The following is a 23,312-nucleotide window of genomic DNA, read 5'->3' on the forward strand; positions in this document are numbered from 1 at the left end:
TACACAGGGAATCAGGGCTCATATTCCAGTAGATAATGCATATCATGTCAGTCCCTGGAATGGAGACATTACTGTAACTGTAGAATTAGCAGCGCATGAGTTCCCACTGCGGAGGTTGGGTTTACCATCTCCTGCAGCAGGTTTCTGCAGAGGCTGCTGTCCGATGGCACATGCAGCGCTGTCAGATGAGTGTGTAGATGTGCAGGCAAGAAATGTCCCTGCTGACTATCATGGCCTCTTTTCATCTTCTGCTTCCCTCCTCTCTTTGAACAAACACAAGGCTCAGGGCAGGGATCTGTCAGAGGTCCACCACTTGCAGAGAAAGGGGAATTATGTTGCTGCAAGACTACTGAAACCTCAAATTCATTATGACTCTGGCTGGTAGAGTTGCATCTATTGTTTTGCTCACTCTGAGACAACTTTCTGGCCCGGAGAGGACTGTTCTCTGCTGCTACCAAGTGACTGAGGGAGAATGTTTGGGGAATTACAAGGCAAACTTAAAATGAGGTACAACTGAAAGGCTGCATTGTTCTTAAAAAACAGGAGTATGTCCCTTTTATCACTGTTTTTATTTATTCTGGTAAACATCAAACAGAAACAACAGCAAAATCAAGAGCTGACGTCCTCCCACACTTGTGATTATCATTTCTCTTACATTGACAAGTTCATTTACAATGGTTGTCATTGGTATGACATGATAATGTCAGTAAGTAAAAATAAGGAAATGAACCGTGTCTCATTCCTCCGGATTTCATCCACACATACAATCAGATTACTTCCTGCACCTGTCATGCTGTTGGTGTTGGTTCAACTGTCATTCCAATCAGTCATGACAGGAATCCTATCGGAGTTGAGTCTTTATCTAATTATGTGATAAAAATGTATTGATTCAAACTGGAGGGCAGTATTAGGCTGAGTCAACTTGTGCCACAAAATGCTGCATTGTGCTGTGTCTGGGAGAGTCGGGATGAAAACATGGAGCACTGTCTACTACATTCTGTTCCAACACCACTGGGATGTAAAGCACATTCGTAATCTCCCCAAACCACCTCCAAGGTAATTAAGACATGTCACTGCCTGTCTGGAGAGCTGGAGACAAGAATCATGTTCAAAGTCTACAGAGATTGTATCACTTTAAGTAACAGGCAATGAGACTGCGAGTATAATATTCCCACCTCCTGCATGTTTTTTTTTTTTTGTTATAATACAGTATGTCCAAGTTACTGCATTCAGTACCACATGAACACGTATGGTTGTCTCGAGATATACAGGATCCCATACAACTAAACATTTTTGTACATGAAGTTGTTTTATACATTGGTGTGTCTTTTCTCGATCAAATGTCATTATAAAGAAGACTTTGATAGGTTATAAGGTAGAAAACAAATGTGAAACATTTCCCATAACCCTGTATGTCTGCCTTGCCCCCAAATATATGAGAGAAGCTTATAGGTCCCTCAGTGGAGAGCGCCAAAGCTCGCAACAAGGCATAAAATCCCTATCTGTTCCACAATGGGCCACAAATCCAATCCAAGAAAACAAGAAAATGCAGGTCATAAACTCAGAATCATAAAGTGCTCTCCAGAAGCCACTCAGACCTGGAGAGCTTGTCCCTGGCCCGGTGAATGTTTGTTGTGCTCTCTAGCTGTGGCAGCTCGCCACTCATTGACAGGCTTCGCTTGGAACGAAGACTGGCTCCAGTTTTAGGGTAGGCCACATAACAGCGCTCCCTATATGAGTCTGCATTAAGGGAGTGCCTGCGGTTCACTCTTACGCCCCCTGCAGGCACAGTCATGTAATGTCGAGATGCCTGTTGGGGCCTGGGGCCCCTGGGAGTTGCAGTCCATTTGATGGGTTGGCCAGGTGCAGCCAGAGCCACAGCAGTGGCCATTTTAACCTCAGAGGAGTTATTCCGGTTCATGTTATCGAGCTCCACATCTGCTTGAGCTTCGGCTCGACGAGCCTCTGAGGGTTTTGGTGGAGCACTGGAACGTTTTGGCCGGGGGGCTCCTGGGGAGGCTGGGTGCCAGCTGTGACTAGCAGCAGAGGTAGAAACAGTGCAATCAGGAACCGAGGGTTTGGTGGTCGCCACAACCACTGGCGGCCGCTGCTTGATTGGCTCTGGGGGTGGCAGGGCGACTCTGAGGCAGTCTTTGTCGTTCTTCTCTGGACGCAGGACCTGCTTGGAGAGGGACTTGGGGATCCCACAGCCCTGTAGCTGCCCATCACTGCTCAGTGACCGAATATCCCCCATCTCCAGAGCCTGACACAGAAGGAGAGAGGAGATCAGTGGGAATGTGTAAACGGAGCTAAATGAAAACAATTCCACTAGATCCCAAAGCTGCATTATCAACTAATATAATGAACAAAAAAGAACAAAACAGAAGAAGTCATGCCAAACTGACCTTATCTACATCTCCTTGGTTACACACCCGGTAGCGCACAATGAGAAAGATGATAAAAGCAAGCACGGAGGCCACAATAATCCCTCCAATGATAACCACAATGGTGCCGCCAAGAAACTGGGACTGCATGAAATGGCATCTCAGGTACTGAGGCTCAGTGGTGAAATGCACACATCCGATCACCCGGGTGGCAGTGAGCGACGTCACCTGGTCATCATAAATAGCCAGGACGCAGAGGTCGTATTGCGTTCCAGCTGCCAAGTTGTTTACGAGGATGCTCTTACTTGTCGGGGGAATCATTCTGCAAAACAAAAGCTTAGTGAGTTCTAGCATAGATTAGAGAGGGTTAAATCAAAGGAGACAGAAGCAAATCAGATTATGGAGCTTATTGTTTTGTAGAGATAAAATGACATGACAATCATTTATCTCTCAGGGGGCTATTTAAGATCTGTCTAGGCATAATCTTTTGTGACATTTGATTTATTCTCTCCAGCATCATTACTGATAAAAGGTTTCTTTCGGTAGCTGGGGACATGGGATGTTCATAACATTTTGGTTTGTTCACAACACCAGGATTTCAGGCTCCACTCTCTAATGCAGCTCCTATGTTCAGCTGAGGCACCATATGTGTGTGGCTGACTCTGAAGTTCATTTAGAAAAAGAGATCTGTGTGACCATCGTATCATATCGCAGCGATTAGCACTAAATATGGAGCATAAGAGCAGGGACATGAAAGAATGCTGCATGCGCCAGTTTCTTGGATGAGCATGTGCAAAGCCTCTGATGTTTTTTTGTAAAACACTGGCTGACTACTCTTTCATCTTCACTCCACAGCTTAATGCTGACATTCTGTTTTGATTTTGTTGATTAAGCATTATCAAGGTTTTGCACATAGTAAATGATAGACGCCAGCCAGAGGGGATTATGAGAAGCCAGATACAGTGCATTAGTCTATTTTCTAGATAGGAGTAAGAGGCACCACAAATAATGATGTTGACAGCCAGAATTTTAGCTTTGAAATGACACTCATGAAGGTAAACGAAGGGTCAGTGGAATCTTAATTATAATATTTCTCTATAACAAACACTTGTGACTTAAAAGAAAAATCTAATTTTACTCATTTACTAAGAATATCTAAGCCCGGATCACTTTTAACCAGTGAATAAAGCACAGAAAGAAAGACAAAAATCTAAACACAGATCTCTTGCTAGTTCTAACACAAGATTGTTTGTTATGTAAGCTGAATTATTCATTGTAAGAGGCTGATAGAAAAATCACATTTCTAGGGCCTCTGAGTTTACTGGCAAACATAAGAGACTTGAACAACAGGCTGAACTACATTTAACTAGACCAGTTTATTGGATGGACCACTGCTCTCATTTTTAAAAACCCTCTTGCTGCAAAAAAGGAATTTCTGAAGAGCAAAAAAATTACTTTGACAAAACAGTCTTTTTTTCTTTCTCTCTCTCTATATATAAAACAATCTTGTCAAGTCTTGTTTTTCTCAATACGAAAGTAATCTCATTTTAAGAAAATCTATATAACTTGGTCTTAAAGGGAGCATAGTGTGGAAAAACAAGGTTTTCATTCCTTTTTTTCTCATTATAGAACAGGTTTAGAGACTGTAAAAGTAATGTTAAAGTACCCAAACACTCACACAGCCACTTTTCAGATAAGTGGTCCTTGATAGAAGCCATTTGGGGTTCTGTAGTCACGGTCACTACTCTCAGTCAGTCTTCTAGACCCCACAGACCCCCCCTCCTGGCATAATTCGTGTGTGTTTTCATGCTGGTATCCATGGCACTGACAGGAAAAGGCGTGTGGACAGAACAGGGTCTGAACTGAAATAATATGTTTGGGACAGAGCTGAATGGAACTGTGAATCATCTGTTGGGTATTTTGAGCACAGTAATTTTCCTTCTTAACCCATAAAGACCCAAACATCCACCATCAACCAAAAGTATCCACTGATCTAAAATGTTTAATACCTGTTGATGTTAATGTTGTTGTTCACTAATCCTATCAATCCATGTAAATAACTGATGTAAAATGCAATTTGTCATCTTTTCATGGTCATTAGATATGACCCATTTGGATATTCAGAGGCTCCATAGTGAACATGGAAACACCGTCATCTTCAACAACATTGATTCACCAGTAAAACTCATGGAGTTTGATAAAGTGGATGGAGACGCTTGTTTCTATGTTCAGATATTGATGTCTTTGTTGAAAAAAGTTGCTTTTTTCAGTTTTCTCTGTTTCTGATATAATAATCTTCACCTTTAATCTGAGTTTTTATAAACATCTACATAAATTTAGGAAAATAAATTATTTACACTTAAAGCTGCGTATGACTTTCATTACCAATTTTTCATCAAATCTGTAAAGCCCAAGTCATAGCCTAAATATCATGAATCTGTGAGTCTTTCCGTGATTATGAACCTGAACCTCTTCCCTTATGGTGAATAATTTCGAAGTGTACTCCAGCATAAACAATCCATGTATTTACAAACAGAGCCAATAGGTCACTCGGGCATTTTCAGAAATTTGTTGCGACATGCACTTTGGGAAGTGGAGCTCCATACAGCTGTAGTAGCAGCAACAACAAACATGTCAACCAAGCAAAAGCTGGAGCGTGGAACTCCACTTCCCACAGTGCATGTCGCGACAAATTTCCGAAAATGCCCGAGTGACCTACCGGCTCTGTCTGTAAACACATGGATTGCTTATGGTGGAATACACTTTGAAATTGTTCCCTGTGAGGGAAGAGATTCAGGTGCATAATCACGGAAAGACTCACAGATTCATGATACTTACCTAGGACGACTGCACTTTTTCAATTTCGTTGTACCTGTACAATGACAATAAAGACATTCTATTCTATTCTATTCTATTCTTAGGCTATCACTCAGGTTTTACAGATTTAATGAAAAACTGGTAACAAAAATCATATGCAGCTTTTTTTTTTTTTTTTTTAAAAAGAGGAAACTAAATAAATAGTGACAAATCACTTAAGAAAGGTTAAATAGAGAAACAAATGCATTTGGAAGTTGCGATAAAAGCAACACTGGGTCTTCATGGGTTGAAAAAGAAGAACATATGTCTCCTTTAATAAGTTGTTCAAGTGACTATTGAGCAAGATTTAACCAATAACAAACTAAAACAATAGTTTGCATAGACGCAGATGAGAAGCAAGAATCCTTTTGCTACATTAAGAGTGAAACCACTTGCATGAGTTATTATTGCTTGTAACGGACACAACTTGCTTTCATTTTTACATTTTTTAAATCTGTCATTAAAGCTCACTGTGGTCTTTTGGTGGACAGACTTTTATTTGATGGAAAAATGCTTCTTTTGCTTGGCACAAGACAATTTGTTAATATTTAAAAGTATCTGGCTTCTTTCAGCTGGGGTTGTTTTTCAGTGCACATTTTAAGATTATACATAGCCTGGCCAAAAAAACAGTCGCCATCTGGAATTAACTCAGCAAATATTTCAGATCCATCGGTTAATTGAAACGTGTTCTTTAACCCTAACTGATGCAGTGAGTAGCTTCTCATTTCAAACAACCATATCAAAAGACATATGGAAAAGATGTAACTCTGTTTCAAGAGCGTCAAAATATTGGCCTGCATCAAGCAAACAAAACAACTATAGAGAAAGCACTAAAATTTGGTAAAGAACTGTCTAATGCATTATTACACCCTGGAAGGACAGCAGTGAAAAGAAGAAATGTAGTCAGGAAAAAACTGTTGAAGAAAGTTTTGAATATTGAGTGAAGCTGAAGGTGGTTCAAGAATCAGCTCCTGGGAAAATAACACTTGCAAATCTAGAGGCAAAGGGCCACCTATCAAAATATTATAATTTACTGGTTTCACATGGTAATGAATCAACATTAGACTGGAAAATGGATATACAAGAAGACACTAAAAAGCCAGACTGGAATGATACTTGTTTGAAAACACACAAGAAGTACAAGGATTAGACTGTAAGAGGTTAATGAGAACGTATATAACTCCTGTTCATCTTCATTGTATGTTTGTTCATATTCCTGATGTTTGTTCTAAATATTTACAAGAGAAGGTCACTTTGATTTATTATATGTAGGAATGTCAAAAGATCCAAAAATTCTGGAAGGACATTATAAAATGTTTGTCAGAGACTTTTAACATCACTGTCCCCTTCAATGCCAAATTGTGTGTTTTTGGAATATACTCAAAAGAATTTCTATGTACAACAAAACATTCTGCATGGTTGGACTTTGGATTTGTTCAGGCCAGGAGAGCTACTGCACTCTGTTGGAAGAAGAGGGATTCTCCTACATTAACAATGTGGATGAAGAAACTTTCTGGCTGTATTGGACTGGAAAGACTAACATATACCACAAAGGGCAAAATGAAGGACTTTTACAAGTTCTGGGAACCATATATGGATATTGGTGCCTCTATGAAACTGTTCCTAAAAACAGGACATGGGGGCTAAAGATTCAAACCAGATGTAGACTAATGTTATGAAACAAGTTTGGAAGCACTTTGGATCTATTTTAAAAATAAATATTTACTGAGATAAAAGAGAAACTATTTTTCAGATAAAACACTTTTTTTTTTTTTTTTTTTACAAAAATCTGCGTGTAACATGGTGAAAAGGACACAAAATTACGCACTACTATTTTTGTGAATATCTTTTTATTCTCTCACGTACATTTTGGGAATATATAGCTAATTATGCAAGGCAGAGTGTTTCACAAAAATGACCACTGGTGCAAAATCAATCATGATTTATTTGTGTTTAAATGGGCAGGTTCTGCATGTAACGCGAGTGGACATGATGGATTACACGCAAAACCTGGAATGAGACTGCCGATTCATAAAAAACCCACGTGTCTGGATTAGAAAAACCAGTAGGATTGTCAAATTTAACACAGTGTCTTTATTTATAGTGGTATATAAGACCATTTCAAGCCATGTTTTCCATATTAAATGCACTGACACCTAGGTAGCTTTTCCTGTCCCAATTTTGGTCCTATTTTTGGCCCCAGTATTTCGTTAAATATTCATTACTTTTGGGATGGCTCAGAGGGGGAGTATAATTTTTTTTTGCATTTATCTGAGGTCATCATTAGGTACATCCTGAGGAGAAATAAGTATAAATTTCTCTTTAATTATTGGTCTAAAAATCTGGCAAAGTGCCAGGTACCAAAATGCAGCCAGTTTCATAGAAGCACCCATATCATAACTAATGTAAAATGCAATCTATTTGATTATTTGAGGATGATGATGATCATTATTATTATTTCTTTAACTATATATTTTTTTTATTATTAATGTTATTTCTGTTACCAATGTTATGGGGGATCATCCTAATTTATTGTAGTACAAGTTAAGTGTGTGTGTGTGTATACAGTACGTGGGTAGGTCTGATGTGTTTGTATCATGTTAAAAAGTCAAAAAAAAATATTGTACCAAAAAAAGGTGTTTCAAAAAGATATTAGTGTCTTTTGTTGTTGTTGTTGTTTTTGCTGGGGCAGTGTGTCACACCTGCAGGTTGCATGTTATTGCTGCCTACCTATAGACCAGTGAATCATCATAGGTGCCGTTGTACTGGATTTGAAACATGCGTATTCCAGGAATGCTCCTCTGGAAGTTAAACTTGACCAGGGCCGAGGAGGACGTGGCCTCAGCAATCACCACTTTCTTCTCCTGGCTCGTCTTTGCGTTCCCCAGAGGCACCCCTCCTGCATCTGCTCCCGTCTTGGTCACTGTGGCGATATCTGATGATCCGGGGTCAGGTTCCTGTTCTGCGACTGTATTGTTGGTGATGTGAGGCAGTTTAGCGATGACTAGATCCACTGTTTGCTGAGCCTCGCCAGCAGGATTCGATGCCACACATGTGAAGGAGCCTGGAAAACATTTTAATTAATATCCTTCTTGAATTTATTAGTGCACACAAACAAGAACAATAGGTCATTTATGCCTATGAGGCTGTAGCCAGCCAGTGGAAACTACAAACAATCCAAAAAAATCTATGCTTCTTCTTCTTTGTACACATTGTACAAATATATAATAAATATTAAAACAGCATCGCTCTGTGTCTGGCTGTAGAGAGTCTGTCTGTGAATACTGGAGTAAAACTGCCAATATTTTGACAGTGCAATCAGTTATGAAAGTAGTAAACATTTCATTACTCTGTTTTTACTCTTTCAGTATCTACCCTTTTCATTTTAGTGTATGGATACAGTGTTGGGAGTAATCTATTACAGTAACAGATTACTTTTTTTTTACTGTAACGCAGTAGTGTAAGGCACTACTGATCAATTATCAGTAATATTTTACTCGGTACATGTTCAACAGTGCTTGCGTTACAGCACACATTTCGCCCATAATTTAACTGCTCAAATAAAATAAATTAAAACAACACAAAAAAAACAGTAAGACCGTGAGACCTTAAGGAATCAAAAAATGCAGAAGGAAAGTTCTATTTCCTGTTGGTGTTCAGCCAATGGGTGAAGATAGCAGAAGACAGTACATTTGTGACATGGACGTATGCTCATGACTAACCCTAAGGCGTCGGGTTCTACTGCACACACGCCATTTATGACAAGAGTCTGTATGTAAGTCAAAAGTAATACAGGAGTCATATAATGCATTACAATTCTGAGACAGTAATATTGTAAGGTAAGGAATTACTTTTAAATAACACTAATAAGTAATCTGTAATGTATTACAGTTTGGAAGTAACTTGCACAACACTGTGGATATATAAACAGAAAGCCAAAACAGATCTATTAGACCTCCCTCATCTATAAACTGGCACTGTGACCCAGTGGATGTTAAGAAATAATAGAAATGTATGTATTAAAAAAATGCAGAGCCTATTCGATTGGTGAAATACGTATGTGTGAAAAACCATATAGTGATATGTACAGATATGAACATATACCCATTATGTTTTAAAGAACTGAATGTGTAAACTATTGTATGTGAGAGACATTACAAATTGTTATTGTAATGGAATCTGAGACTTATAAAAGTATGGAGACCAACACTGTTTCAATAGTCACTGATTATTATATTGTCTGGATCTTGCCTTATTTGTGTGTGTTCTTGTCATTTTTGTTTATTTTGTAATATTATTCTATTGATCTATTTTCATTTTTTATAGCTGCAAGAACACAATAACTGCCAGAGATCCAGATAAACTAAATAAATTTTAATGTGTTAATCTGACAGATGGCTTTTGTTGAGAGATTTAAAAAAAAAAAAAAAAAAAAACCTTTCCGCTTATTTTGCTGAGCTACAGCTTATTTTATTTTTTACTTTTTGTTTTTATCGGTGTAGCTTGGATCTTCTCATCTAAGCTCTGACATGGAGACAAGTTGCTGTAGGCATATTTGTCAGGATTTTGTCAACTTTTCAACTTTAAGTGAGGAATTTATCATCAAAATATGAAACTTTGGGAATGTTCCCTCCTGTTAATAGGGGCATGTGATGAGCCACTGGAATATATGCATAGATATTCAATTTCTATGTAAGAGAAATGGACAAATGAACTAGAAAACAAATATGTATATACTACATGTAGAGATTTGAAGAATTTCATATACTGGCAGATGATTTAGGTTTAGGGGCAGGTGTGACCTAGATGGCTGGAGTGTCGGCTTGTGACTGAAGGGTAGCCGGTTTGATTCCCTGGACTAGCGGAGAGTTGTAGGCTGATTTGCCCTTGAGCAAGGCACTTTGCTCTATGGGCGCCTGACATGGCTACTAGCATGCAGTGTGTGTGTGATGCATGATCTAGTGATGGGTTAAAGGCAGAAAACAAATTTCGGTGTGTGGTACATGTTTACATGTGAGACAAACTACTACTGACAAAATAAAGATTCTATTCTATTTATATGCGATAATGTCCAATATCACTCTTGCCATAGCACATACATTATATGTCAAAATTTCCATACGACAAGGTTGAAACTTTGATTATCATTATTGTGACGTTATTGTGAAAAAACTATTGTGGGATAAATGTATACCTTTCATGTAGTGTCTTGTGTTGAATTAATTGGAAAAATTGTGTAGTTTCAGAATATAACATCAAAAAATGTGTATCACTTGTCCTTGTGTGACGTTTTGCATGATGTTTGCTGAAAAGTGGGCCAAAAATTACCCTTTTTCAGTGACAAATAATTTGAAAACCCATATTAATCCTGTCGCTGCTTGTAAATTTTCATTGAACTTGCTTACTTTTAACCTTAGAAGAAGAGCTTATGGTCTGGCCTTTTGAATCAGTGTCAGTTTCAGTGATTTCAGTTCAAAGTCAATGACGTCATATCAGCCAGTTCCTCAGAAGACGTCCTGTGACAATTTTGTTTGGATTTTTTGGCTTCTAGGTAAGAATTTGACTTGTAATTCTTTATGTAGAGTTGATATTATCATAAATCTGTATGTGTTATACACCATTCTCTTTCTTTTTCTGTCATGAATAAAGCATTACCCAACAATTAAGTATATTCTAATATTAGATAAGTAAAATCATTACTTTTACTAACCCTACCCTCATCAATTTTTAGTTTGTGAGAAAACTACATACCATTGTAAAAAAAAAACTTGCATTCACTCAATTTTCAATATCTAGCCTCCAAAATGTAATCAATTATGCCCACCTACATGGGCTACAATTAGTTTATATTATTTAATCCCATTTACTTTCGTAAAGTGAGAGCCAGTTTTTTTTACAACCAAATTTTCATAGTCGTTTTTGAAATTGCCCACCAATTTGTTAGATTTGCTCTGTCAATGATGAAGCCAATTTAACCAGCCAGAATCACTTTAGGAAGGCTTCTATAGATCAATTTATAGTTAAACTAATAAAACAACTCTTACACATGTTATGGAGTAATGCCTAGTTGATATATATATTTTTTTTAAATTTCAGACTGAATGAATAGGGCTAAGATGCCAAGACAAAAGCCATCCAGGGGCAGAGAAAGGCCTCCTGGGGAGTATTCAAAGCTCACAGATGAAGAGAAGGAAGCATGTTATGTTTGATTTTTGACAGAAATTAAATAGTTAAATCAAGTAGTGCATAGGCCAAATTTCCTGTTTTTTTTGTTTCAACCTTGTGTCAATAAAAGCTCAGTGATTTGAAAACCACAAAAGATTTTGTATTTTTGATTTCAGATTCCTGAGAAAATTTCACCCTAAAATGATATATTTTCAGTCCATAACCAAGAACTTGAATTTTTGCCCTTAATGTCACTAAAATGCAACTCAAACCTTGAACCTTGTCACACGGTAAACAAACAGGAAAAGTTTGTCATTGCACTGTGACCATCTTCAGTGCACCAGCTGACACTCCTCCACACTGTAAACCTCATCACCAGATGCAGACAAATACTTCAGTCCCATAGGGTTGTGTGTACATGAGCAAACAACTAATTTTGTTCAGTCAACAACAGGCAGAGCCACCGGTTGTGAACACACCAGAGTCCTTGACGGTGCTGATGAGGATGTCCAATGTGCCGTCTGTGTGGACCACAGCCCTCGAGGAATTGGACATAAGGCGGCCATCAGGGGCGATCCAGTGGATAATAGGGTCAGGGTCGCCCCTGGCCTTACAACGCAGCGTAACACTCTGACCCTCTAAAGCTCGCAGCTCCTAAGGCAAAAAGAGGCAAGGCAGTTAGTGGGAGGCTTTTAGTACGTGTCAAACAGAAAGTCACACTGATTAGATAATGCATTTTTTCAACAGCAACAACAAAAAAACGCTTTGAGCTCACAGGAATGTTTCATGCTGTTAGTTTGGGTGTTATTACGTCAGTCTGAATAACTGTACTTAATGCCATTATTGATGACTTCTGCTTGTAAATATAACAAACAATTTATCATTGTCATCACATTGAATTAGCATGACTATGAAAACAAGCTAATGAATATGACAGAACATTGCAGTCTATGTGCTGGAGTCCAAGTATAAGATAATTTTCTCTGCAATTATGCAAAAGAGGCCTGCTGCATCTAAATGAGATTGTATAGCTGCAGTTATTTGGCAAGGATTTGATCAGATAATTTTGTTTGGATGCATGAATCAAGGGATAAATCACTGTAAGCTTTCACTGTCTAATAAGAGCTTCACTGGAGATCCATCATAAACCTGCAAACAGTATTATTAAAATGATAACTGAACACCCTGCTCGAGAACTGCTCTAAAGAGTCTCCACAGGCCACCGTTTGATTAAAATTTTAAGTAAATCCTATATATTTTTGCAATATTCTGTTAGCTGAGCAGGCCAGATGAGTCCCACAAGTCTTGTAAGACTCCTCTGGCTTTCGAAGCTAATATTTGGTGTGACAGTCAAAGAAAGTACCAAGTGCCACCTCGTATTAACTGGGGCAGAATGTAGTGTCTTGCTCAGACAATGTAATAGTAGCTAGTGTTACATCTCTGTTCAGAGGTTATACCTGAGAGTGTCTAGTGATGAGGGGTGGCTCACACAGGAACTCTTCTTCTGAAACAGTCCAGAAATAACGCCCAGCTAGGTGTTGTGGAGAGGCACAGGTCTCAAGATCATCCTCCCGCCGTAACCTTCTCAACCACAGCAGCTCACAGTTACATCTCAGTGGGTTCCCGCCGAAGCTCAATGCAAATGATGTAGCACTCATTATCCCTGAAGTGGCCAGGACCCCTGCTCTTTGGAAAACAGGGTCTGGAGGAAGCTTCTGGAGCTTGTTAGAAGTCACATCTAGCCTCTTGAGCTTCTGTAGACCAGAGAAGGTGCCCTCTGGGATGTAGCTGAGCATGTTATGGTCCAAATTGAGGGTGTGCAGATTGGACATTCTCTGAATAGCCACCCACGGGGCACTTTCCAGGTTGTTGTAGGACAGATCCAGTTCTTCCAGTGCCGTCAGGTCATTGAAAGCCCCAATCTGGATATGGGTGAGCTGGTTGTTGTTGAGTATGAGATGATGCAGCTTGGACATGCCACTGAAGGTGTCGTTGGTGATGCGGGTCAGCCGGTTGCTATCAAGGTGGAGGGCTCGTAGGTTTTCCAGGTCTTTGAAGGCATGAGGAGCGATGGAGCCAATAGTATTCCGCGAAAGGGTCAGGTCTACCAGCTTGGTCATGTTAGCAAAGTCTTTACGTTTTATGCTGGTTACAAAGTTATCACCCAGACGCATCTCCACTGTGTGTCTGTCAATGTTTGGCGGCACAAAGAGCAGCCCCTTTTTGTCACACAACGTCGCCAAGTTGGGGTTCAGTACTTGGCAGACACAGCGTTTGGGGCAAATCTGAACTTTGTGGGCCTTCACAGCCACACCGAGGACTATCAGATAAACCAGGAGAGACTCCATTTGCCTTCTCAGTCAGGTTAATACACCTAAACAAGACCAGAGCAAAGAGACATGAAGAAAAAGACATACTATTTACAAAATACACACACAACTGAAGGCATGAAAAAATCTGCTATTGTGATTTGTATAATCTCTATCTAACTAACTTTCCCAAACTGGGTAATCACACATGCAAATAAAATCCCCTTTTAAAAAGGAACTGAGGGATTCAGCTCTGTAAAGTTAAAGCTTTTCCACCAGATTTAATATAATATCACTGCCAGCACACAGCTAAATCTAAACTCAGAGCAGGAAGCTAAAGACGCAGACATCTGAACAAACCATAAATACTGTGCAATTAGACATGAAACTAATTAGTCACCTACAGATTTGAGAGTGAAACATCTTTAGTAATCTTATATGATGTTTCTAACAGTTTTCCTTTACAGTCCATGCCTGCCTCATCGTACTTTTTTGATATGATAATTCCGTCCCTTTTATGTTTGTGTACAGAGGGATGAAAGTCTAGACTGGCAGTCCAGGGCCTCATCAGAATTAGACTGATATCCCCCTGGATCATATCGCCAATAGGAAGGGATGATTGGGCCCACTGCCTCAGTGAGGATGTGCTATGCCTTGCTATTGATTTTCTCTCTGCTCTCTGTGCTGCTACTCTTACTTATGACACAGTTGAGATAGGGGATAAGGAGGGATCCATTTGATGAATCCTGAGACCTTGTCAGGGATATAACATGTCATAAAACTAAGAAAGTGGAGATCACAGCTCCGCAGGTGCACCACACAATACCTAAGAGCAAAGTGACATTAGGTGCGAGTGTATTTAGAGTCAAAATTTAGTGCCATTTCGGTTAAACATGCAAAATTCAGACCTATGGGTGTCCCATTACAGCACACAGAAAGGAACACCAATTCAATCGAACAGAGAGAACAAGAGATTCAATCCCACAACTGTAGTAAAAATCCCAAGGCTAACCTTTAAATACCGAAGAGAATGGCTGATTTATCATTATAGCTTTCTGTGGTTTGCTGGTAATGCCTTCATTGTCGGCGGAGAGTCTTGGAGAGTGTGCATAAAAATCTCAGCACAAAGCCTGCCAACTGAATACCTTCATGCTTCAAAAGCTTCTGCTGCACCACAACGTTGAAACAGAGTGCAAGGTACAATAACCTTGACAGAGTGAGTATCAAAAAATGTCATAGAGTAAAGAAACATCAGACAGGATGGAAGTGACACGCTGACATGTGGGAGCATATGAATGGAGTGGATGCAGCCTGTAGCATGCTCTGACAACAGTTGCATTTTGACAGCTAAAGCTAAAATGTTGTGAGGAGGCGGCAGGAAAGAAGCCTTAAAGTGGACTTTATTAGCAAGGGGAGAAAATGATATCATTGGAGGGAGCATGCTGGGTATGGCATTTTCATGAATACTGCTGATAAGGCAGCAATGAATCAATGTCTTTTCTGGCCTATTTCTACAAAGGACAACTTCACCAAGAGCTCTGTATGGGACTGGTGTGGGCTTTAGTCAGGAGTGCAGTGGTGCAACGAGTATGAAACTGGTGAAATGGACTGTGGAGTCATTATTAAAAGTTGTCATGACTCTTCTTAAACGCTGCGAATGGCTTCATTGCTGCAAAGCTACAGCATTTGTGGTGGTTTCCAAGTACCTGCATGGAAAGTTCCTCTTTTCAGATTGTGCATCTGCATCATCAAAGAATAGTGAGCAAAACGTGGGGGCACAAAAGAGTGTGTACGTAAGTGTGCCCACCACCTTCTGCTCTGACTTTGAATGGCACGGCCTCTGGATGTGCAATGAGGCGGAGAGGACCTGCTACTTCCAGACTCGAATGGCGCTGAGGACGTGATATTGATTCACTCTGTGGAGATGGGACTTTTTTTCACTGCTGAAAACTCAGCCAAACGTGAAGAGAATGGTTGCAACGGTAATCCCTACAAAATTCATTCTGTGAGGACAAAAGGACAGCCCCTCTCTGCTGAGACAGGGCAGGAAATATCTGTTTCTGTCCCCCTAATTTGCATTTAATTATGGGTGTTCCACTGAGATTTGCATAACAGGTTGCTCTCATCTGGTACATGTACTAATAAGTAGATAATCAATCAATGCACTCATCAATCATGCACTTCATCTTTAAATGTCACACCCTCAGAAAATCATTATCTTCAGTGTTGGGCTGTTCATTATAGTGAGGTGACTTGGGAGGAACACAAATAAACAAGAAACAGATAATCTACTGATGCATTAAAGATAATCTCCTCCTTAGTCAATCAAATGTTCGTTTACTACCTCTGAGCAGGTCTTTCCACCCTTAGAGAACAGAATAGACTGACAGCACACACCCACACACGCACACCAGTGGGTGGATTTGTGCCTAATAGACGTAGCTCACAACACAGCAACCCTCATCTATGGAGGCAGACATTCATGCACAGCAGCAGTATGCTGTAGCAGAGGATATCTATGGTCTCCCTAGGGCAGCATTCGCCAAGAAAAGCCTTATGTAGCATGCGGCATGCCAATCGGCCAGTGAGGTCATGGGGGATATGTTTTCAGATGGTCTAACTTATGCTGGAGCTCATGTGAGAAAGCCTCTGCAATCCATGTGGGCAGGGAATCAGGGAAAGCAGCCCTGCTGGAGGAAGTTAATGAGATGAAGTCTGCTTGGTATGCCTCCATGCAGGTCGACTCGGTGGCACATGGCAGCGTCTCAGCAGTGTCTCACCTGGGTTACTCAGGGAGCAACAGCCGGATGTCTGCTTTGGCCAAAAATAAGCAATGTTGTGTCAAGAAGGTAAACTGATGCTGCAACATGATGGTAAAATGGTATCGACAAAGCAGTGAAACAGGTCCTCACCCTGCCTTGCTTTATGAGACCAAATGGAGCTGCTGCATCTGCTGAGGTGGATCGTATTTTGACTGAGCCGGTAGAAATTCTATTTTGTCAGATAAATGCCCGTGTAGCCTGAGTCCAAACATCCTGACCAAACATTGATGCTGTTATGGCCGTCTAACTAACACATCTGTGTTTGTGAATGTGGGTATGTGCTGTGACACCCTTTCCTACAGACTCTGCCAGTGTTAGAATGCGATAGCTCTTGGGTGACAGCCTTGATGCCATGGCAACACAGAAAACGTCAGTTTTGGGTGAGATGTAATCAGTGGCTCATTCTCAGATCACCTAATAATATTTAGAACAAAGAGTATTCTGTGGGGAGAAAGACGTTCCACAATTTAGGTCTGGATAACAAGTGAGGGTCTGGGTAAAGGCCAGAACAGACTCACTGAACCACTTACGACATCGTATTGATGACATGAAAGGAGATTGTACACTCAGCTAATTCTGTATTGATTCCGTTTTTGAAGTGACTGAATAATTACTGTTTTCCAGTCTTGCGCATAATAAAAACCTAAATGACTTGATGGGAACTCGGATGTAGTTTAAATCATTTTTTGTCTTCAGCCAGACGAGCCTGTGTGTGATTTTGTGTGTGTGTGTGTTCATGTGTGCCAGGGGGATAGCATACTAAGCAGACCCCACTGCATCAATAGAAGTGCTGTTCATCAGCATTTACAACTCCCTCTTGTAATTCCAAGTGTTTTCCTTCACACAGTATCACAGAAAATTTAGAGCTACCTTGTCGGTCCATCACATGGCAAACCAAGAAAATATTTTCCATGTTTTAGATGCTGTCTTTCACTGAGTATCAAAGTGAGCCAACCAAATTTAGATGCTGATCACTGACTTTGGAGCTTAATTCCTCCACAGTGGTGATGTGCCCTGATGTGTGAGGCTTATGACCTGGGATTTTCTTCCGGAAAGAGGAATGCAGAATCCTTGAGCACCACTTCTGAATATCAATATGGTTTCAGTGCAATTTCAGTTATAGAAATGGAAAGGAGAGAAAAAACACCTTGCTGTGAAAATTCTGCTACAATGGCTTTTTCATGTTACAATCGAAACATGTCGAAATAGCAAAAGCCAAACTGAGATCCATGATCACTGTAGCCATAGACTTGTTTTCCCTCTTTCAAAGCCCCTGGGGATATTGTGTTCTCCACCTCTCGCAGCAACAAAATGGCTAAATAATGTACAATCTTCTCTCTTCTTAAAGTGTTGTGTAATCAAAAGGCTTCTCTTCCAACGTACATGTACGCACGCACACAACATGTGGCCCAGTGTGTGTGCAGACGCACAACTGTGAACATGTCAAAAGATACTGAAACTCCTTGTGCTAAATAAAAACACCTCTTGTGCAAAAACAAAATCTAATTTTGCAGTGAGCAAAATTTAGGTCAGTGAATGTAGAGCTGGTCTGCAGAACAGGCTTGGAGATGATGAACCACGTATCACTTCAGCTCTCTTGGTGAAAGGTAGCAGTGTATGAGCTACCCTACATCACCAGTGAGTGCATTAACATAACAGTAAGAGCAAACAGAAGCAGCAAAATGAGGCGTAGGCCTGGTTTCACTGGTGTAGCAGTTACAATGGTGCCTCGGGCACTCATGAATAATAAGATACTGTATGTGATAACTAACACTCGACATGAGACAAGACCATTATACCCCATCATTTATAACAAACCACTGGGATCATATCTTCAACCTGTCTTCATCAGTCACCTGGCAACATACTCCCATCACTTCACACTTATCCAATTATCAGTGTGGTTTCATAGCCTAATTTAGACCACTCACACCTTATGGACTGATGTGAAATTTCACCACAGTACAGATATTATACCACTCTGCACCCGCAGACAGCCTCTCACTGGATGCTCTGGACAGATGACAAAAGAAAAAACACAATAAAACACATGTATTTCCCATCTCCATCAGTCCAATCCTCCATGTATCTGAGAACGACTGAACAAGGGGAACATTAGGCATGATTCTCGGTTTCACCTGTAGGGAAAAAAAAAAACAGCAGAGAATGCAGCCAAGTGGATACTAAAAATAAAATTGCTATCTGACGGTGTTCCTTGGCAAATGAGGAGATTTTTTGACCTTGCGGTGCAGGTCCTGGGCTGGTGGGCTACAGCCACAACCCCTGTCACAAGGGGAATATGAATCTTAACAGAGGGGTCCTGAGAGAACTACTTCAAGTCAATATTGTGCCTCTTTGAAAGACACTTCCCCCAAAAGAGTTCTGAGGCTCCAATGTACACCGATTGCAGTCTATTATTAAAAACATATTGCATTTACCTTGCAGATGAAGCATCAAGCCGAGTTAAAGCAGGGTGCGTTTGTGCATTTTGTCTCCCAGGAGGGCTGAGAGCACACGCAGAGGGTGCCTTGCCTAAAATGGGACCGACGGTGCCTCTTGGAGATAATTCAGGTGTCCCGAAACACGCGTCTTGGCTCCTACAGCATGTGACGGCCTGCGAAACCACCGATGCCCTTCAAGAAATCCATGACCAAGAGATATAGGACGATTCCTCTGCGATCCTCTGCGATGAAGAAATGGAACTCAGAGTCTCCTTTCGTGCAAAAAAAAAAGAAAAAAAAAGGAGAAAGAAATACTGGTGGGAAAAGAGGATGAGGTCCGGGGATGCTTTGAGGATGCAGCTGTGCGGGATCGCCTCTTACTGCGCATCCGCCTGTATGCACCTCCAGAAGAGAAAACGCCTTTGTAGCGACAGGCTGCTTTAATATCTACCGCGATGCTCTGAGTGACTGGTGCTGTGCTGAATCCAGCCAGATGTTCGTATCGCTTTCACTGTGGATTTTTTTTTTCCTGGCGACGCAGAGCTCAGTGCGAGTTAATCCAGATTGACTGAAAGGTTGCTCCCATAATATATCCCCCCCTTCTGCCCCCGGACTACTGTCAACCACCGACCCGGCTCCATTTCTGACCAGAGGTGCTGTGCTCGGAATGGTAATCGGTGCGCTCTGAGCTTCACAGAGACCATTTGTGTGCATAGACAGATGCAGTGCCTCCCAGCCTATCTCACAGGCAGGCATCATAATTTATTCATGTAGATTGAACTCTACAGCACGAAATGCAGTAGGCCCCTCCAATGTTCTCTAAAAAATGAAATAAATAACAGAAAAATAGAAAGCTGCTTGAGTCGTTTTTTATTAGATTCAAACACCCAGATAAAGGAGTATAAGGCTGTTGTTGAAAATCCATCCATTCCATCACACATCAGATATAACCCTATCCTATACAAAACACCAGCTATGTCAAATATAGCAGCCTAAAGCGGAATATTCCTGCATGTATTACATAGATTATTGGCAAGAAAATGTTGAGTTGGCTTAAACTGAAAGCTCTGGTTCCCTGTGGGTCTACTTGGCACTCAACCCATCACTATCTGAAGCAATGATCCTATATGGCCTTTTGTGCAAGTTGGCAAAGTATAGGTTTTATGTGCATAAGTATATAACAGCAGCACTGTAGTGTGTACTTCAAGGGGATACTCGCACACTCAGTGATTTTCATTCCCAAGAACAATGACCTGTGCTGCTCCCCGTCCCTCTGGTACTCTCAGATAGGTGTTCCTTGTCACTGAGTTGCCCCGTGGATTTCTGCTCCAAATCAATAGCTCCATCCAGTTACAACACATCCACTGGAGATCAATAGGAATACCCTAAGTGGTTTAAGCATTATTGCCATTTAGAGCTAAAATGGAAAGAGAGTTTAGTATACTGTAAATTGTTTAAACAGTCTGCATCTCAACCATTCACATGACAAAATGTAGTTTTAACCAATAAAGACCCAATCATCCACCATCTACCAAAACCATCAACTGATCTAAACTGTTTAATATCTGTTGATCCACTAATCCTATCAATGCATGTAAATAATTGGTGTAAAATACAGTTTGTCATCTTTTCATGGTCATCAGATATGACCCATTTGGACGTTCAGAAACTCCATAGTGAACGTGGAAACACCATCATCTTCTACAACATTGATTCACCAGTAAAACCCATGGACAGCAGATGGAGATACTTGGTTTATGTTCAGTTAATGACAGATTTGCTCAAAAAGTCACTTTTTCTTCAGTTTTCTCTGTTTTTGATATGATAACCCTCAATTTTAATCTGAGCTTTTATGAACATTTACATGATCAGTAAAATAAATATAAGAAAATACCTGGCTTTCACTGAAAAAACACAAAATACAGAAGATAATATTACAATAAATGGTGATAAATCCCTTAAGGAGGGTTACATATAGCGAAAAAATAATTTGGGAACTACCACATAAGTAACACTTCGTCTTTATGGGTTAATTAATATGCAAATTCTGAAAACCATTGTCACACCAAAGAAGATTACATTTCTTTTTTTTACTGCTATTTACAGCTATTTTTAATTTTAACATCTTTACAGTGGCTGATTTATTGTTGTGCATATAGAGTGCATCAATTTAATACAGACAGAAAACAAACTTATTAAAATAATGAATCATCCATAACACATACTAACCTGAGATTGAACTCTTTGGCTAGATAATTTTTCTGTAGCGGACACTAATTTGTAGCAGACCAGCACGGCAAACTAGCATTTTGCTGGTGGGAAGTGATAATGTCAAGGCTTGCATGTGACCTACTGTTAGTGTCTCACTGAAGTCATCATGAGCTGACAGGTGGTGATACTCAATGACTCTGACATGCCTTGGTGTTTTGCTACACTGCTTTACTGTAGTGATTCACTTTGAGCTTTCACTGGCGCATGTTGTCCAGGAACCTCTGGTAGGTGAGTCTGTCTGCTTGTGCACCTGTTCGGCTCTTTTTCTCAAGGAATAGGCCCGTGCTGTCCCGCAGAGAGTCAGCAATGCTGCGATTCCATGGGGGTTCTGTGATCCCCAGCAGCTCACGCACATGAGCAGAGATGACCTGCAGGGAGCACAGCAGGGTTGAGTCCTTTGATAAAGTATATGTTTACAGTGCCTAACCTTTATTAAATAAGTTGTCATACTGAGAGTTTCTACTCTTTCAAACAGATCTCACCAAGATTGCAACATCATATTAGTGTTACAGGGTTGCACCCCTAAAAAAGTCATTTATCAAACTTACAGAACTCAACCAACAGCATGAACATTTCAAATGTGATTAAATAAAGAGAAGGCTATTCTTTACTGCATCTCTCTGTCTAAAGTCCTTTATTATTAGTTAACAACTCACCACTTTTTTCAATTACATGCCTCTACGGTAAAGCACAGGATGAATATATAAGGCGCTGTTAGCCAATTTAGTTCTGACCTCAGGGAGAGGTAAGAAAAACAATCTCTCTGACTGTAAACAGAATCTATGTGACACAGCTGATCTTAGGTATCTACCAGCAATGATGCTCAGTTACTACACACAACTTAATTGGATGTCACACTATTCAAAGAAAAGTGCTTCAGTGCCACATAAAAGCAAAGCTAAGTCTGCAGTGACAACTGTGGTTTCTGGTAGCCTATTTACAGTCCACTCAGTGCCTGAGGATGAGACATCTGAAAAACAATGCAGAGTGCACAATCATATCTATATCAGCCTATTAGATCTATTGCTCATCCATTGTTTACTTTGTCAGCTATAATAAACTACATGAATTATCAGAATTAGATGAAATGTCTACACCATAAGTTGCAGAGCCCTAAGTAATGTCTCAGTGACGCTGACTAACTAGGCTACTTGATGAATTTGGCTACTTAATAGATTAAACAATAATTGCATAAAATGCTAATTAAGACAAACTCATATAAACCGTTTCAGCACCAGATGGTAATACTGAGTTATAGTGTTGCAATGCAATTATTATTTAGCAGCCAGCTGAAACTTTCATATGTATGAGCTTCCCTCTTTGATATGTAAACCAGTTTCCAATAACAATCGGATACCCAAGTTTCAGCCTCATCTCTGTACCTGAATATGTTTAAAATCTGTGATTCCAAGTCTTGGCATGTAGGCACAATTTACATATATGAGCTTTCTCCCAGTGATGAAATTCTCCGTGAAACATGCCTGTGACGGGAAGAATAACGAGATCAGTGCATAGAAAAGTGTAACAGGCCTAATATTGTAATGGTTAACAGGCATTTGGTTCTGTAGTGGCAAATGTTATCTCTTGTTAATAAGACAAATGTTAACCTACTGTGTACTGTGGAAATCCTAAAGACTCAATCCATCCTGCAACATCATGACAAGTCCACTGTAGGAACTCCATGTTGCCTGGGCTCGTTGCCATGGAAACTACTACCTGCCACTTGGGGTTAATAGGCGCTTCTTTCCACAACAAGCAGGTCCCGTCATAAAGTCAGTATCAAAATTGTGTATTTCGGGGGAAGAGTTAGACCTGGTTCAAAATTTTGACATTCAAGTCCCTATAAATAAAGGTTTTTAGCCAGCAGCTAGCTCGATCCTGTCTCACTCTAACACTGACAGCTCTGTTCTGTGTTTATAGTAAGAGCCAATCGGCGTCTCCCAATGGAGGGCGGTTGATAAACTTTAGGAAATGATTGGCTTGTAAATCGATATTGTCCCGCCCATAATGAACGGAAGCAGCCAAAGCCCCTTCGCGCAGGTTTCACTGATCTTCAAATCATCT

General features: G+C 40.3%; 2 protein-coding genes across 2 annotated transcripts; both read right to left on the minus strand.

Annotated features, from left to right (window-relative positions):
• On the minus strand, positions 1–19,703 carry lrfn5b (leucine rich repeat and fibronectin type III domain containing 5b). Its single transcript, XM_030129011.1, has 6 exons — positions 18,975–19,703; positions 12,863–13,779; positions 11,885–12,059; positions 7,971–8,304; positions 2,406–2,706; positions 1–2,263 (listed from the first exon to the last, which is right to left on the minus strand). The coding sequence occupies exons 2-6, from the start codon at positions 13,751–13,753 to the stop codon at positions 1,568–1,570; spliced, it is 2,397 nt and encodes a 798-aa protein (XP_029984871.1). The 5' UTR covers positions 13,754–13,779; positions 18,975–19,703; the 3' UTR covers positions 1–1,567.
• Positions 19,704–21,068: 1,365 nt separating this feature from the next.
• Positions 21,069–23,145, minus strand: LOC115415251 (sterile alpha motif domain-containing protein 15). The gene is made up of 3 exons (XM_030128764.1): positions 22,860–23,145; positions 22,631–22,729; positions 21,069–21,616 (listed from the first exon to the last, which is right to left on the minus strand). Exons 1-3 carry the CDS (start codon positions 22,950–22,952, stop codon positions 21,443–21,445), a joined length of 366 nt encoding a protein of 121 aa, XP_029984624.1. The 5' UTR covers positions 22,953–23,145; the 3' UTR covers positions 21,069–21,442.
• Positions 23,146–23,312: the final 167 nt, after the last annotated feature.

The sequence above is a fragment of the Sphaeramia orbicularis genome, chromosome 24, assembly GCF_902148855.1.
Source record: "Sphaeramia orbicularis chromosome 24, fSphaOr1.1, whole genome shotgun sequence".
In the NCBI taxonomy this organism is placed as follows: domain Eukaryota; kingdom Metazoa; phylum Chordata; class Actinopteri; order Kurtiformes; family Apogonidae; genus Sphaeramia; species Sphaeramia orbicularis.

Bases quoted from the DNA above. Each gene is read 5' to 3' on its own strand.
- lrfn5b (XM_030129011.1), bottom strand. From the start codon at position 13,753: ATGGAGTCTCTCCTGGTTTATCTGATAGTCCTCGGTGTGGCTGTGAAG. The intron at 8,305-11,884 runs GTGTGTTCACAA...AATGTTTTCCAG, and splicing joins CAGCACCGTCAAGGACTCTG to GCTCCTTCACATGTGTGGCA. The intron at 2,707-7,970 runs GTAGGCAGCAAT...TTTGTTTTGCAG, and splicing joins GATGATTCACTGGTCTATAG to AATGATTCCCCCGACAAGTA.
- LOC115415251 (XM_030128764.1), bottom strand. From the start codon at position 22,952: ATGGCAACGAGCCCAGGCAACATGGAGTTCCTACAGTGGACTTGTCAT. The intron at 22,730-22,859 runs GTAGGTTAACAT...TTCCCGTCACAG, and splicing joins TAGGATTTCCACAGTACACA to GCATGTTTCACGGAGAATTT. The intron at 21,617-22,630 runs GTACAGAGATGA...TGCTCCCTGCAG, and splicing joins CAGATTTTAAACATATTCAG to GTCATCTCTGCTCATGTGCG.